The sequence below is a fragment of the Pleurodeles waltl genome, chromosome 2_1 (assembly GCF_031143425.1).
Source record: "Pleurodeles waltl isolate 20211129_DDA chromosome 2_1, aPleWal1.hap1.20221129, whole genome shotgun sequence".
NCBI lineage: Eukaryota > Metazoa > Chordata > Amphibia > Caudata > Salamandridae > Pleurodeles > Pleurodeles waltl.
In genome coordinates, this window is record NC_090438.1 from 195,625,587 (window position 1) to 195,643,760 (window position 18,174).

General features: G+C 47.1%; 1 protein-coding gene across 2 annotated transcripts in view; it reads left to right on the forward strand.

Moving 5' to 3' along the window:
* Window positions 1-18,174, forward strand: part of RNF128 (ring finger protein 128) — a 418,051-nt gene that overhangs the window by 366,280 nt on the left and 33,597 nt on the right. For both annotated transcript variants that reach the window (XM_069212394.1, XM_069212395.1), the window contains exon 4: window positions 6,490-6,572. In XM_069212394.1, the coding sequence (XP_069068495.1) occupies window positions 6,490-6,572 (83 nt within the window). The remainder of the gene's footprint in view (window positions 1-6,489; window positions 6,573-18,174) is intronic.

Sequence of the window (18,174 nt, forward strand, 5' to 3'; positions counted from 1 at the left end):
TTAGCACCGGTTTTACCGGATGTGGGCATGGAGCACATGACCTGTGCCTTCGGGACTGATTATATTCAAGTTCTATACTATCTGATTAACATTCAGTATTTCTGTATCCAAAGCTCGGCCCTGCACGAAGTGGGCAGGACAGGCCTTTATCCCACCGGGCCTTTCCCCTGTGAGCAGGAGCCCTTGGACCCAGGGTTTGAACGATCCTGGTGCCTCTGTCACTTCCTCAGCTCCCTGAGGCTAATCACAGCAGGCACGGGAGGCTTCAAGAGAGAGAGGGAGGGGGGTAGAAGGTAGAAAGGAAGCGATCAAAGAGGGAGAAGAAAACGAGGAGTAAGAGAGAGTAGATGGAGCACGGCTGGTTTGAGCATTTTTTTCAGGGCTCCTTTTGGTTCTCCAGTCTGGTCCTGTGCACAAACCAGCCAGCAGTGTGTGTTGCAGTTGCACACAGTCTTTAGGATCTGGAGCCTGTAGCTCTCCCGTGTTTTTTCGTGCCTACTTTATTGTGAGCTCGGTTTGACCCTACACTTTTTTTTATCCAAACTCCCAAATCTAAATAAGCAGAATTTCATGCAGGAATCAGAAACTTGTCTCTGGTATCGGATGCATGCAATACTGAAAGAGATACATATTCCTGGGTACCAGAATCATGTGTGCATTTCCACTCTGCCCACTAGGGATAGCAGCAGTGTTTGCCAAAATGCCAATGACCTCTGAGTACCCACTGATACCCTGTCCATGTTAAGTGCAGGCCATCGGTCCTCTGTGTGGGTGAAGTGTATGTACGGGTAACTAAAAGATGTACATTCTCATGCCTGTGTCACTTGTGTAGACCCATAGGAAGATCATCGTATTCTCCTTATTGATGTTCAACTCCACTGAAGTCCTCAAGAATGAGTACTATCGGGTCTATTGCTACTATTGATTCTCACAGATACACAAAGATATCAGAATAAAGTGATACTGTGTGCCTCCCACAATTTACTTGTGCTTTTATGCTGTAATTTGCTTCTCAAAGCACATGAAAGTGAACAGCAGAGTGAAATGGGACACCCCTGGTAGGATGACCAGATTTTGTGGAGCAAAAACCGGGACAGGCCAGACCTAAAAGAAGGACTAAAGACTTTACTCTCACTTTTAAATCTGCCCTGTCTCGTTTTTTGCGTAGCTTTGTGAATGTGTGCCTATACGTGTGTGTGTGTGTCTACACACACACTTACAAGACTACATATAGAATTAGCTATGGCTTGACCTCCCACTCTGCACCCACATCCCGCCCCCACCCACCGCTCTCTGCTCCACACTTGTATCTCTGCTAGGAGCAGACAGGGGACTGTGTTGCCTGACAGTAACAGATAAATTACTTTAATTATTTTGTACTTTGTAGGCGCCTTTAACGTATGCTTCCCTAGATGATCTGATCTTTGTCCTAAAAACCGGGACATTTATTTAATAATCTGACCATTTATTTAAAATAAAGAGAAGTGTCTGGACACCGGGACAGTCCTCTAAAAAAGTGGACTGTCTGGGGAAATCCGGGACGTCTGGTCACCCTAACCCCTGGCTAGTGCCTCTTTCCAGTTTTCACTCTTCTGGATTTTTTTTTGCAGTTTTATATGGCGCAAACTCGACCCAAAGGTATTGGCGCACTTTACATGAGCACCAGTTATGATACACAGGGACACGTTCATTTTTTGGTAGGCACAGGGCAGAGTGAGTGATTTGCATAGAATCACAGGCTGTTGAGCCAACGCAGAGACTCAAACCTGATTCCCCCCGCCCCAAGGTCAGAAGCTCAGGTCGCTGGGCAACACCCTCGCCCACAAATTAACGTGTGCTCAGGATCTTGTGTACCAAGACGTATCATTTTTATAATTTGTGGTCCAAAATTCATGTGCTCCAACACCTGGAACATATTTCCACAACAAGGTGTTTACGGCTTTTCTCAGATCTAAGGACACCAATACGAGTTCCTCTTCACTATCCGTTTTCTCTCCCAATATGTGTGCTAATCATCGTACATTCAGCACTGCTCTATGCCCAGATACACACCTGTTCTGATCTTCATGTATGAGATGTGGCAAGATCTTGGTTAGACACTTTGACAGTAATTGGCCCAGTGTTTTGGTATCAGAGTTATAATGCAGTGATTCTTATTTGTTTTTAAGAGCATTGTAGGAGGCTGGACTGGCTTGTAGTGAGTACCTAGGGGTACTTGCACCTTGCACCAGGCCCAGTTATCCCTTATTAGTGTATAGGGTGTCTAGCAGCATAGGCTGATAGATAATGGTAGCTTAGCAGAGCAGCTTAGGCTGAACTAGGAGACGAGTGAAGCTCCTACAGTACCACTTAGTGTCATATGCACAATATCATAAGAAAACACAATACACAGAGATACTAAAAATAAAGGTACTTTATTTTTATGACAATATGCCAAAAGTATCTCAGTGAGTACCCTCAGTATGAGGATAGCAAATATACACAAGATATATGTACACAATACCAAAATATGCAGTAATAGTATTAGAAAACAGTGCAAACAATGTATAGTTACAATAGGATGCAATGGAGACACATAGGGATAGGGGCAACACAAACCATATACTCCAAAAGTGGAATGTGAATCACGAATGGACCCCAAACCTATGTGACCTAGTAGAGGGTCGCTGGGACTATTAGAAAATAGTAAGGGTTAGAAAAATAGCCCACCCCAAGACCCTGAAAAGTGAGTGCAAAGTGCATTAAAGTTCCCCAAAGGACATAGAAGTCGTGATAGGGGAATTCTGCAGGAAAGACACAAACCAACAATGCAACAACAATGGATTTCCAGTCGAGGGTACCTGTGGAACAAGGGGACCAAGTCCAAAAGTCACAAGCAAGTCGGAGATGGGCAGATGCCCAGGAAATGCCAGCTGTGGGTGCAAAGATGCTGCTACTGGACAGTAGAAGCATAGGTTTCTGAAAGAACGACAAGGGCTAGAGACTTCCCCTTTGGAGGACGGATCCCTCACGCCGTGGAGAGTCGTGCAGAAGTGTTTTCCCGCCAAAAGACCGCCAACAAGCCTTGCTAGCTGCAAATCGTGCGGTTGGTGTTTTTGGATGCTGCTGTGGCCCAGGAGGGACCAGGATGTCGCAAATTGCGTCAGGGGACAGAGGGGGCGTCGAGCAAGACAAGGAGCCCTCTCAGCAGCAGGCAGCACCCGGAGAAGTGCCAGAAACAGGCACTACGAGGATGCATGAAACGGTGCTCACCCGAAGTCGCACAAAGGAGTCCCACGTCGCCGGAGAACAACTTAGGAGGTTGTGCAATGCAGGTTAGAGTGCCGTGGACCCAGGCTGGACTGTGCACAAAGGATTTCCGCCGGAAGTGCACGGAGGCCGGAGTAGCTGCAAAAGTCGCGGTTCCCAGCAATGCAGTCTGGCGTGGGGAGGCAAGGACTTACCTCCACCAAACTTGGACTGAAGAGTCACTGGACTGTGGAAGTCACTTGGACAGAGTTGCTGGATTCAAGGGACCTCACTCGTCGTGCTGAGAGGAGACCCAAGGTACCGGTGATGCAGTTCTTTGGTGCCTGCGGTTGCAGGGGGATGATTTCGTCGACCCACGGGAGATTTCTTCGGAGCTTCTAGTGCAGAGAGGAGGCAGACTACCCCCACAGCATGCACCACCAGGAAAACAGTCGAGAAGGCGGCAGGATCAGCGTTACAGAGTTGCAGTAGTCGTCTTTGCTACTATGTTGCAGTTTTGCAGGCTTCCAGCACGGTCAGCAGTCGATTCCTTGGCAGAAGGTGAAGAGAGAGATGCAGAGGAACTCGGATGAGCTCTTGCATTCGTTATCTAAGGAATCCCAAGAGACAGAGACCCTAAATAGCCAGAAAAGAGGGTTTGGCTACCTAGGAGAGCGGATAGGCTAGCAACACCTGAAGGAGCCTATCAGAAGGAGTCTCTGACGTCACCTGATGGCACTGGCCACTCAGAGCAGTCCAGTGTGCCAGCAGCACCTCTGTTTCCAAGATGGCAGAGGTCTGGAGCACACTGGAGGAGCTCTGGGCACCTCCCAGGGGAGGTACAGGTCAGGGGAGTGGTCACTCCCCTTTCCTTTGTCCAGTTTCGCGCCAGAGCAGGGCTAAGGGGTCCCTGAACCGGTGTAGACTGGCTTATGCAGAAATGGGCACCATGTGTGCCCATGAAAGCATTTCCAGAGGCTGGGGGAGGCTACTCCTCCCCTGCCTTCACACCATTTCCAAAGGGAGAGGGTGTAACACCCTCTCTCAGAGGAAGTCCTTTGTTCTGCCTTCCTGGGCCAAGCCTGGCTGGACCCCAGGGGGGCAGAAACCTGTCTGAGGGGTTGGCAGCAGCTGCAGTGAAACCCCTGAAAAGGCAGTTTGGCAGTACCCAGGTCTGAGCTACAGACCTGTGGGATCATGGGATTGTGCCAACTATGCCAGGATGGAATAGAGGGGGCAATTCCATGATCATAGACATGTTACATGGCCATATTCGGAGTTACCATTGTGAAGCTACATATAGGTATTGACCTATATGTAGTGGACGCGTGTAATGGTGTCCCCGCACTCACAAAGTCCGGGGAATTGGCCCTGAACAATGTGGGGGCACCTTGGCTAGTGCCAGGGTGCCCTCACACTAAGTAACTTAGCACCCAACCTTTACCAGGTAAAGGTTAGACATATAGGTGACTTATAAGTTACTTAAGTGCAGTGTAAAATGGCTGTGAAATAACGTGGACGTTATTTCACTCAGGCTGCAGTGGCAGGCCTGTGTAAGAATTGTCAGAGCTCCCTATGGGTGGCAAAAGAAATGCTGCAGCCCATAGGGATCTCCTGGAACCCCAATACCCTGGGTACCTCAGTACCATATACTAGGGAATTATAAGGGTGTTCCAGTATGCCAATGTAAATTGGTAAAATTGGTCACTAGCCTGTTAGTGACAATTTGAACAGAGAGAGCATAACCACTGAGGTTCTGGTTAGCAGAGCCTCAGTGAGACAGTTAGGCAGCACACAGGGAACACATACATATAGGCCACAAACTTATGAGCACTGGGGTCCTGACTAGCAGGGTCCCAGTGACACATAACAAACATACTGAAAACATAGGGTTTTCACTATGAGCACTGGGCCCTGGCTAGCAGGATCCCAGTGAGACAGTGAAAACACCCTGACATACACTCACAAACAGGTCAAAAGTGGGGGTAACAAGGCTAGAAAGAGGCTACTTTCTCACAAGCATGACCATCAGGGATTCTCTTAATGATATGTTCAAAATGCCCTGTGTCAGACCTTCCTTGTAACCCTCCAGCACGGACTCATCTAGCCTGGACCCATGTACTTTGTTCATGCCTGTCGGTATTCCGCCAGTTACCTAAGCTCGATTTTTTTTTTTTTTTTATTTTTTTTTTTTTTATGCAATATGTACATTGTGTGCTAATATTCACAGAACACTCTGTTTCTTGTTGTCTTTTGCTGTGCTCCCTTTTGACAGTGGGGTCTATTTTCAGTAGCCACCCTAATAATTTCCCACTTTTGCCTCCTGTTGGTGCAATCTCTGCCGATTTCTCTTGCATTGAACATTTCAAGCGTTTAGCGTTTCTCATGGGGTCAGCACTGAGCACTTGCATAGCCTGGGATCCGGAAGCCACCTATCCCGTCGTTTTTAACCCCCTTAAGGATGATGGAACTGACCACCTCTGAGAAAACATCTCTGGCCACGCCTGTCCCATCTAAGAGCCTTAGGCGTAGCTTGGTCTATATGGTTTGGGGGTAAGGGATTTAGGGGCGCGGGGGAGGGAAGCTCTTCAGATTTTCCGACAATCACCCTGGCATATGCTTAAATACATTTTACATCAAAGAGGGTGCATGCGAGAGGTCTAAGGGGCAGTGGAAAGTGAGAAGAATGCAGATTGGTAAGAGTAAAAGCTTTGCCACTGAAAAGTGACATCTACAGGCTTTCATTTCACCCTCTCCCTGTGCCCTAGCAAGGTTGCCAGATAGTTCACTTTAAAAAATACTCCAACTTTGCAGTCGGAGAAAGAAAAGTAAATATGAATATGAATCTCCATGCTTGAAGGATAAGCAGCAATTTGTCAGAAGATATATCCTGACAATTGACGTGTATTAACACTTCAAATAGTGGCCTGAGGCCCATTTCCTTCCTTGAACCATGGCCCCATAAGGCACTAGCTAGACCATACATATTTAACGAAAAGGGCTCTTAATCAGGATCTTGTTTCCATTTTCACAATCTTGTGCTGTGCTCAGTGTGTCGAGTTGCAACTGGGTAGTTATAACCTGACCTGAATTTGCTGTTCGATAATTTTTTGTGTGTCTCTTCGCCTGGAATGACCCCGATCTCTGTCGAGCAGTTTCTGATGAATACCAGCTTCTTATTAACTCTTTCAATACTTGGCCTGATTTGATGTTTTTGTTAAGTTTTACCCTGAATGATGTATGGCCGTTTCTTCTGCCTAGGAGGTGGGTCCGGATGGAGATAGCTGCGCTGTGTGCATCGATAACTACAAACCCAACGATGTAGTCCGCATTTTAACGTGCAAGTAAGTTTCTTGGAATCAAAGAGACTGTTTTGGGTTTTTGTGTAGATATTAATTGGGTGATCTTTCAAAGTGTACTTAGGTATGATGCTTGAAGCTTGCGTCAGCCAATAGCACAGCAAGGGTGCCGTGGACCCCTGTGCAAGCAAGGAAAATGGCCCCTTTGAATGCTATTGGGCTAGAAAAATGCAGCACTTAGGGTTCAGTGGGCCCCTCAGGGCTCTGGTGCCACTGCACTTGCTGCATCATTGATAACTATTCCCCTTGCACCATTCTTTTAAAACATATTGTATTCAACACATTCTCCATACATGAAGACATTTCAAATGTTGTGTCTGCGTCTTTAAGCCATTAGCATTTTGTGTATCCCTGTCAGGGCCTAGAACAGCCTCATGGCATCAAGGCACTACATGTTGTAGAAGGCCATTTGCTGCAGGGTTTGCATCTCTCTGAGAGCAGAAGGGGACATGGAGCACACAGGTTAGTTGTAACGGAGGAGCCAGCACGTAGAGTCACCTCCTGCTCGCACAAGAGGTTTGTGTGGCTTCTGGTCATATGCTTGGTCTTCGTCGAGCTGGGCCTTCTCTCCAACAGGCTCAAGTCTTGTTTTCTCCTTTCCTTCTCTGTGACCGTCAGCTGGAAACACATGCTGGGCTATACGCGATGTGTGCTGCTGGTTTTTAACGTACCCTTTGGTTTAAAAGAGCGTTACAGCCTTCCTGTGCCGACCATAATGTGTGCTGCCCACGGTAACCCATCCACATGTAAACCTCAAACAACACTGTTGTCTATGTGTAACTATTAGACGAGATACCCTTGGGTGGTTGTCCCCCGAAGTTTTTGTCTGCACCCCTCCATTTTTTGGCTGAATTCATCATTATCATCAAAAATCTTTATTTCGGCAAATTGCCATAAAAGTACGTGGTAAAAACACAGCCATCAATTAATAAAGTCTGTACTGCAAGTAAAACAAAAGTGCAATAAATATTCAAATCTAGTACCATAAAATGCATACATTAAAAGTTTCATTTCTGGGAAGTGCAATATTTGTAAGGGTGTCATAATAAGACTACTACAAGCTTAAGGTACATCCTCACTCAACTGAAGTACTGTGGTCTATGACAGGATAAAACATTTAGAGGGTCATTCTGACCCTGGCGGTCTTGGACCGCCAGGGCCAACGACCGCGGAAGCACTGCCAACAGGCTGGCGGTGCTTCCTGGGCCATTCTGACGCCGCGGTCAGAAAAGGGGAACCGGCGGTTTCCCGCCGGTTTTCCCCTGGCCCAGGGAATCCTCCATGGTGGCGCTGCTTGCAGCGCCGCCATGGGGATTCTGACCCCCTTCCCGCCATCCCGTTCCTGGCGGTTTTTACCGCCAGGAACAGGATGGCGGGAACGGGTGTCGTGGGGCCCCTGGGGGCCCCTGCACTGCCCATGCCACTGGCATGGGCAGTGCAGGGGCCCCCTAACAGGGCCCCATAATGATTTTCAGTGTCTGCAAAGCAGACACTGAAAATCGTGACGGGTGCCACTGCACCCGTCGCACCCCAGCAACTCCGCCGGCTCCATTCGGAGCCGGCTTCATCGTTGCTGGGTCTTTCCCGCTGGGCGGGCGGGCGGGCAGCCTTTTGGCGGTCGCCCGCCCGCCCAGCGGGAAAGTCAGAATGACCGCGGCAGTCATTTGACCGCGGTGCGTTTTTTTTGGTGGTCTCCGCCCGGCGGGCGGCGCCCGCCGGGGTCGGAATGACCCCCTTAGTGCCAAATACTACTTGCTGGGTACTCAGCTTCTGCCTTATTCTCCTGTGAAACTGTAAAAATTGTGCTTTGCCTGGTGTCTGATGTCAAAATTCTTAATGCCTCTGTGGTCTGGCACACTGGTATAATCCACTTATTTCTAATACTCTGGCACACTGGTATAATCCATTTATTCCTAATACTCCTAGATATGCTGAACAAACAAATAAGGCGTGCTCCACCGTTTCTTCACTCTCCCCACCGGAGGGATACAGCCAATCAGCTGGTCCTGAACTACATGCTCACTTAGTAATGAATGATCGGAGCAGAAGGGTCCCATTATTGAAACTGTGAAAAGAGCCTCCTGGCTACAGGTTCAATCTCGTCCAAAAACTGCTCTTCTTCAAATTTGTCCTATATCATAATTAAGGAGTCGGTTAAGGCACCTAATGTAGACCGCCCCTGCATGTTTCTTTTCGTATACTGCAGATAGTTGTATTTGATGGATAATTGTAAAATTGCACATGCTTCCCAGGGGAAAGCCCAAAGTCTCTCATTCCCTATCATTATAAGGGTCTCTTTTACATACTTAATCCAGGAAATGTTACCTGACCCCGGCATGCGTAAATCTTCTTTTAGGCCCTGTGGATAAGAGCATAACTTGGGGGAGTGGGGGTACCTAAAATCTTTTCCAATACAAGATAGATCCCACTCCAATCCCATTGGATGTTCGTCTGAGGCCCATATCCAACCTAAGTGGGAGCAGGGGGTTCTGATAGGGAGAACCATCAGTGACGCAAATATTGATTTTCAGCTGCCACAAGGGCATTCACATCCCTATGACCCCACTCTGCACCATATGGCTGCTCCTAGAACCTGGTGATTGTAAATTTGGAGTGCTGGAGAGATGCGATGGAATTAGGTGCCTTGATGCATTTTCATTATTCCCCCCAGTCGATCGTTCGAGTTTAAGCCTATGCTGCGCAATGTGATTGGAGTGTGGCAGTCAAGCTGCTCTGTTAGAGTGATCCCCAAGTAATCAAACATATGCACATGTCCTTAGAGGTCCCTTTTTATGTGGGATTAGGTCTTGTAAAATGACAGGGGTTTACCACCATGTACTTAGTTTTATCTATGTCAATCTCCAATCCCCTCTGCCTGCAGAAACTGTCAAAATGGTGATGATTTGGAGAGCAGAAGGGTGTTGTCTGCAAACTTGAGAGCGGGGACCCTACTGTTTGCCAAGCTTGGTGTATCGTTCTTGTATTGGTCCAGGTATCCTACCAGATTGTTAATATATAGTGCGAATAGAGTGGGGAACGGATCGGTCAGTTCACCCAATTGGACACATCTCATCTGTGCATAATTATGTTCTTCGAGCCTAATAATAGTATCCAAGAGGTATTGGAGGAGGGGGGGATCCCTACATCAGCTAACACCTGCCAGAATGTAGAGCTAGGTACTAAGTCAAATGCAGACCGTAGGTCTACAAATACCACCAATAGACAACCACCCCCTAAAATAACTATTTTCCAAAATAAGAGCTGGAGTTGGAACACTTGACCTACAGTGCTAGTGTGTGTGCAAAAACTAGCTTGCATTGGGGTCAGTAACTCATTTCCAGTAGCCAGTCCTGAAGCCTATCCAGAATAATCCTACTAAACAACTTTTGAGAGCTTTTAACATAGAACAGTGGGTAAACTGCGAAACAGCCCTGCACACTCACCCAGTAAGTCAATTTTAACCTATTGACACAAATTAAATAAATAACATGAAGTTGTGGGGAGGAAATTTAAAGAAATGAGGCAAACATGCATAAAAAAATTCCACCACTAAGAATTAACTTAAGTATTTTTATATTGCCAATAGCACAATAATTACGTCCATTAATAATAGTCAATAATACATCACCAATTGAAGTATATGTAGTCATCAATACACAAAATGACTCCAAAGCATTACTAAGACTCAAAATAAATCCCAGGTGCTATGCAATGAATTTTGATAATTGTCCAAATGTATTCCTCCAAAACATTGCTAAGACTCAGAACCAATCACAGTCTCTGTGCAAATGTATTTCCATAAACATCCCAATGATTTAATGCCTTGATAATCTGAATTAGCCAACACATGTTTCGCAGCATCTCCACTTCTTCAGGGCAAATCTGAATTTACATACAAACCAGTATCTTATAGGTCAGTGCAGACATCATCAAACTCCAGTAAATAATGCGTCCAAAGATGCATGTGCATATCCCTCTAGATAAAAATTGAAAAATACCAGCTTCAAAGTCGTGTGATCCTTGATGCGTTCCCACATAAACCTCTGAGTTGAAAACATCCCAAAACTTTTGAAAGCTATCTATAAGGCTTATGGGCCTGTAGTTTATAGGAGGCAATAGGGAACCCTTTTTGTATATCAGTATTATTTCTGCTCCAGCCCAAGATGTAGGGATAGGGGCACCTTTCATGATGGCATTAAAGTACAGCATAAAGTAAGTGCTCCAGAAATCAGACCCATCTAGATACAGGTCTCCCGGAATCTTATCTAGCCCTGGTGCTTTATTGGGAATGATCTTCTTAATTGCCCTACTTATTTCCAGGGATCTCTGTACATACATTCAATCCAGCCGATTTTTACTATACTTAGGCCTGGTTGGCCACTTTGGGGAGAAATGTGCAACTTATTCTGGGGCAGCAATGTGATTCTCAATGGTACAACAACCATTTTGACTCCCCTTGGACACAATGTTCCAAAAGGTTCAGTGCCCCTCCCCCCCCTCTGCCAGCCAGAAGCAGCAGTCGTTCCCATTTACAACAAGCCTAAGATGTTTTGCTTTCGTTGCAGTGCTTTTATACACTGCTCACATAGCTTGTATCAGCGTTCTATCTTACTGCTTAGTTGCAACAGTAGGAGCTGCTCTGGCACTTTTAGATTCTTTGTTATACCATGAGGGGGCCTTTAACCCTTATTACCAGCTTTGTCTCCACAAGGAAGTGTTTCTTTAATCCCAGGAACATCTGATTGTGTATGATGCTGATACTATCTGTAGTATCCCCTTGATCCAGTGCCAGCTCCAGAAGGAGAAAATCGCCAATTGTTTCTGTTACTTGGTTGTAGATCACCCCAACTAGCTCCTTAGACTGAGCCATGACACTCAACTTAACTCTTTGCCAATTTAGTCACTCGGCCTTCTATTGAATGGCTTGACACAGTTTGTTAGACTAAGACGAGCTGAGATCTGCAGATCAAGGACTAGAGCACTGTGATAGCTATCTATTCAGGGTATTAGGGACACATCCTTACATCCACCAGTATATACTTGAAAAAGCTAGTAATTTCCCTGCCTATCAAAAGTGATTTTTTATGTTGGTTTTAAGAGACTGTGCACTTTACCACTGCTAACAAGTGCGAACGTGTGTGTGTGTGTGTGTGTGTGTGTGTGTGTGTGTGTGCCCTCTCTTTCAAAAATCCTAAAATTGGTCTACATCCATTGGCACATTTAATTCACTGGCAAGTCCCCAGTAAATTGTACTACATTTACCCTGGGCACGTAAATTAAATACTGCTAGTAGGCCTTCAGCACTCATTGTGCCACTCTAAAGTAGCACTTTAAACACATCCCAGGCCTGCCACTGCAGTGTCTTGTACAGTTTTAAACTGATATTTAAACCTGACAAAGTGAACCTTTTGCAAGGCCTAAACCTTCCTTTTTAATCCTTAAAAAGGAGCAGGATGCATGGTATGAAAGAAGTAGATCATAGGTATCGACAGTACTTACGTTTTCCATGTCCTGGCAGTAAAAAAACACTCCTAAAGTCCTCAACTGTGGTGAGGCCTATCAATCCCATTAACAGTGGCTTATCTTATTACATTTAATAAGTGATAACTTTGAATTGGGAGGAGGTAGAGATATGCTGTTTAGACTAAAATGAAATGTAATTTAAAATCATCTGAAATGCTGAAGTCAGTATAAATCACAATTCTGAAAATGCCTTTTGGAGAGTTGGCATTTTCTTGTCCCAGCAGTTGGGCCTTCTGCCAGTGTCCTGGGTCACATGACTTTGAATTACTCTTCTATTAGGGTTTGTGTATTCTATCCTGGATATTGACACAAAGAGGACTAGGTATGGATACAGTGGACCATCCTGCCGGGGTGGCTGGGGGCAGAGCTGTGCCCAAGCCCCACATATGCTTCAAAGGGTCTTGCCTCATGCACATACAAAGGAAGCTGACACTAGCCTTTTGTCACCCCAGACAGTCTAGATCCTTGACAGAGGAATGGAAGAGCTTTCCAGATCCAGATGTGAGGATAGGACAAAGGGCACCCCCACACAAAAGTCTGACACAGGTATACATTTTAGAACCCCCTGCCCCTCCCAATTTTTTTTTTTTTTTAAAACCACTCTTCAGATCACTTCTCAGTCTTTCGAAGACTCAGAAGGACTGCACTGTTGCCTGGCTGCTGGAAGGACTGCCCTTCTGCCCGAGGAAGGAAGGAAGACTGGACCTGCCTCTTGACCCCAAGGCCACCAGAGTGGCTCCAGGGATAGCTGTCAGGCATCCCATGTGAACTACAGGGACACAGCAAGCTCCAGAGACCCCACAAGTTAGTACATGCTGCTGCTGGTTCCTGCTAGAGTAAGAGCTAGCCCCCAAGTGGTGCCACCCATGTCCTGGACAGTTAGAGTGATATTAAAGTGGCCTCCTTCTACCAAGAACAAATCCTGGACTTGAAAACTGTTTCAGGAAAAATTGCTCTGAGAACTGACAGGAGACCAGGGTTTATCTGCAAGCGAATCCAACAATGGTTCATCACCAGTGGGTTTGACTTTGCTGCAGCTTCCACTACTTTCTTGTCTTCATCAACAAATCCTCTTCAGCAGGACCTCCAGATGACAGTTTCAGGCCTCGTGGAGCCCTCATTGAATACAGCCTGTAGCCTGGCACTGCTGGGTGAATCTGAGCTCCAGAAAAACATCTGAGTCCAAAGGTAGAATTCTTTACAGGGCTTGACAACACCCAGCAACCCTTTAACATCAACATCCTCGGTCTGAAAATCCAGCTTCTGAAAATCCCTAGTCTGAGCTTTTCCTGCCCTCGTCAGCCACTTCACCGAGACCTCATCCTGTAGCTTCCCGTCATCGACGAGTACAGCCTGGTGCCTTGCCCCACTGAAACTTTACCTTCTCATGAACTTTTTCAGAAATTTCTTCTAAGTCCAAAGGTAAGCAATGACTGGGCCCAATACACCCCTTGTATTTCACTCGCATCTTTCGTGGTCGGCCTTAACTTTTAAATTTGACCTGGTCTTGCATAAACAGATATCCACTGGTAACACTTTGTTCTTTATGGTGCTTGATTTAACTAAAATCTTTAAACATATATAACTCCAGGTATGCTAATTGGATTTTGTTTGCTTCTGTGATATATTTTTTAAGTAAAATGTATTCTGTTTGTCTGAATTATTTTGGGACTTTTTTGTGTTGTGCCTTCACTTTATTACTGTTTGTGTGCTACATAAATACTTTACACATTGCCTCTAATTTAATTCTGACTGCTTTTATGCCAAGCTACCAAAGGGTTAAGCGAAGGTTATTTTAGGGACTGTGTGTAGTTCACTTTGACAACAATTGGGTTTATTAGTTGAGTGGGGCTTCCGCATCTCACACCTGATAACCCAATTTCTTTCAGTAACCCTACATCAACAAAAGCCAGCACCCTTGTGTTAGATGGGTCAATCCTTCATGTACAACAAAAAGGTATATTTGAGTGTTTCCCTGCTTAAAAACGTTCACTAATTCAACGTATGTTAATGGGAAGAAATATGTTGACAAAAGTTGTTATATGTACATCTATGACTTTCTTTCAATATATGGGAAATTGGTTCTACTATTGAAAGTAGCATCTACAAAATCTGAGCTTCTACTTAAGTGCAGACTGAGGGGACCAAGCAGACAAATTAGTTGTAGAAAGAGGCATGCAATGTAATTATAGAGCGCTCTAGCACCAGCGAGGGTATCTTGGTGCTGAGGCTGGGGCAAGCCTGGCCTGGCCTGGCCTGGCCCGGCCTAGAACTAGGTCCGCTTCCTGTGGAATTCGAAGAAGCAGCTCTGATGTGTAGCAGCAGACTGTTCCAGGCTTAAGGAGTGATCTAGGAGAGAGCCCTGCCTCCAGATCTAGTTCTGCGAATGCATGGGATGTGTGCGCGTAATCTGGCTTAATTGAGGCATCTGGTGAGTTTGTGGAGTGTGACACATTAGTGGGAGTAAGCTAGGCCCACATTGTGTAGGGCTTTAAAGGTATGCATTGAAGAGTTTGAACAGAGCTTGGTTGTGTATAGGAAGGCAGTGGAGCTCCTGAAGATGCAGGGTACTGCACATGCGGCGTGGTAGGTTGAGTGCTATCCTGGCTGCTGAGTTCTGTATTGTTTAGAGATGCGTGGTCAGTTGTGTGATGATTCTGGCATTGAGATTGTTCCTGTAGTCCGGTTTGCTTGTGATGAGGACATGGGTGGTGGTTCTATGTGTGCTGGTGGGAAGCCACTTAAAGTTTTTTTTTCATCATCTTCAGAGTGTGGAAGAAGAAGGAGGTGGTGACTGTGTTGACTTGGCAGTCATGGTGAGTTATACTGAGGTTCTTAGTGAGGCTGGTGGATGTGGGTCTGAGTTCTGCCCGCCACCTGGTGGTTTCCCATGACAAGGAACATCTGCTATAAAATCATGATTTCTGTCTTGTCAGTGTTCAGTTTGAGACAGTTACTTTTCATACAGGCAGCGACTTCAGTCATGCAAGCAGCAAACGTGGTCCAGGTATCAGGGTTTTTCAGAGATGGTGAATATTCGCTGTGTGTGGGATAGGATGTCAATTCGATGGTAGTGGATGATGCTGGCAAGCAGGATCATGTAGGTGTTGAATAGGTTTGAGCAGATTGATAAGACTTGCGGTACTCCACAGATGAGGGTGTACAACCACTAGGGGGCCAGGCTGGCAAACTGGACTGGGTTTGAACAGTCAGGAAGGAGCATATCCAGCAGAGTGCAGGCCCTTAGAATCTGGTTTCATGCACTCGTTGTATGAGGGCTGGGTGAGATAGTGTGTTGGGAGGAGCAAGAGGCTCAGGAGGAAGAGGCCTACTGTGTCTCCTCTGTCCATGATTATACAGAAGTCATCTGTTGCGGCAAGGCTGTTTCCGAACTGTGGTTAGGTCTAAAACCAGATTGAATGAAATCAAGGAGATGGTGTTCATTGACCTGTTACCTAGGTGCCTGTTGATCAGTATGAAAGGACGGTTCTATCTGGCCCACCAGATAGATTTGTTTTATCACCTGGTATTTTACCTTTTACTGTGAGGTAGCCTCATAGTTTGGGACTCACCTACTGACAACTCATGGTAAAATGGACTGCACATGTTTACCCCCGTGCCTCCATATTAAGCAAAGGCTGCTTTGATGCAGCAAGGGTAGGAGGCCCAGGGCTGGTTACACGTGATCACCTGCTCACACCTGTGTGCACCTATGTGAGGGCTGCAGGTAGAGGATTCCTGGTGTGCGCAGCCCAAGAACTGTGCTTAGGTAGCCTGGCGCAGAAGGGACCATGCAGAGTGGGTGGTGACCTGTTGTAAGCCTTATAGGTGTACACTTGTGACTGCTAGTCAGTGTGCTTACTGTCTTGGTTGTAGGGACACTCCATTATATGTCAATGGGAAATGTTGGCCTAGGGCACAACTCCAGTTCCCTAGTGTCCACAGACTCCAGAGTTACACCAATGTCCACTGAAATCTGTATGAAAATAATAATGCAATAGGTTACAAAAGCGTATTTGTACAGCTTATGGGTCATCCAGGAATGTCATCTTTCTTGTATTCAGCTCAGGATTAGGGCCAATTACTGTTCTGTCCATCTGCAGAAGGAGAGCCTTGCATCAATCAGCCAGCTGTTATTCCATGCCAGGAACCGGGCCTGAGAGGCCCGGAAAGGAATGTCAGGGAGGTGGGGCTGAGTCTCTGAGCGAGCATGTGGCAACTGACTCCTGGATGATGCCATTTTGAGCTATCCCAGAAGACTGTGAAGGAAGGTTGGGACAGGGGCGGAGGAGTGATGTGGCACATCAGGCTAGGCCAGAGGTGAAGCCCCACTTAAAAGGTCTTGCAGCGGAGAGGGCTCTCTCTCTCTTGGAATGTGCCTTTGCTGAAGAACCCTGGGACTGGAGGCTGACACCATGGACATTTGGAGGGAGGAGCTCCCTGACTTGTCCCTAGGACCAAGTACTCTGACTTTGATTGACCCCAGGACCAGTGGGGAGAGACTGGGCTCTGCACCAGGAGGTGAGAGGCCCAGAGGGAGAGCAAAGTGGGATCTGGCTCAGGAAGCCTGTGAAACCAGCTTCCTGCATTATTCATCATTGTTTTAGGCCAGGAGGCCTGATGTAAGTGCTCCTAGTGGTTAGGGCTCACCACGAGGAGACAAATGAGCCAAAGGTTGTTGATATTGGCCCAATGGGGCCCTAGATCTCGCCCTTCAAAGTTTGGCACTGTTTTTCAGCCAGGTGAGAAGTATATGGAGCTCCGCCGCTGACCAACTTGCCACCAGGGAGGGCCAGGGCACGGGGGCTGCCCTCAAAGGAAAAATGGAGCCGGGGAGCGCTGTTGCGCATCCCCGGTGAACATGCTGGCATTGGGAAGCACTATTGCGCTTCCTCGAAGGTGAAGAGAGGGGCCTGAACCCCATCCTAGGGCCGCACAATGAAGCAAAGCAGAGGACACGGTTGCACCTTGTGCGAAGATGGCCTGCGGCTGGTCTGGGCGGGGCTCGTGGCTGAAGAAGAAGCCAGAGAGTGCCGTCACACTCCCCACGCAGATTGCAGGGGGACTTTGGACCTTATCTCAGAGACCCATACAGAGGCCAAGATGGAGCATGCCGTCACACCCCCGTGAAGATGGCCAGAGGGGCCCCAGATCCCATCACAGGGCCCCGGAAGGAAGAGGAGGTCAGGCACCACTGTCATGCCACCTGTGAAGTCAGAGGAGGGGCCCAAGACCTATCCCTGAACCTCGAAGCACTGGCAAGGATGTGGGGAATGCCACCACACTCCCCCGTGTGGCCCGCCATACCTGCTCCCAGTGACTGGTGAGAGAGGGGGATGGTGGGGCCATGGTGCATGTGTTCCCGCAAGAGTAGGCAGACTAGAATGGTACTGCTCTTCCCCCGCCCCCCAGCAACCTACTAGTTACTGCTCGCACTGAGACCCGATGAGGGTAGCCAGAGGTGGGCTCCCTGAGCTGCCCTCCAACGAGGGAAACCACATGGGGTGTCTGGGTGATACCAGACACCCCCAGAGGCACAAAGTTGTGGCTGGGAGCCACAAGAATGTGGAAAAAAAGGGAAAACAAAGAAAAAGGCAAGCAGTTCTCCTCAGCGCTGCCGGAGAGCCACTCATCACATATGCATGCTCGCAAAGAAGCACCACATAATGCTCTGTGGGGGCCAGACCACATTCTTGAGTGGAAATCATTTGTTTTCGTCTCATGGTGACCCCAGGAGGATGGAGTCAACATCAAATGGAAGCAAATGTGCTGGGAGAGCTGCAGGAGGAGCGCAAAGGAGTCAACTGTCCACAACCTAAGTTTCAGGGGACTTGGGAAGGATAACCCCTTAAGGGTTCCAATGTGTTTCCTAAGTAAGTCCCAGCTGGAACTTTTGTTTCAGGATGGTGGAACTGCACCTCCCCCCCCCACAGGGACAAAGATCATAGCTGCAGTCCTTGTGGCCTGAATGGTGATTACAACATGATTTTGTAAATGGTGCACACCCTCTAGGGGTGAAAGGCTGTTTTTACAGGTGTTTTTACAGTGATGAAGTCCTTTAGGG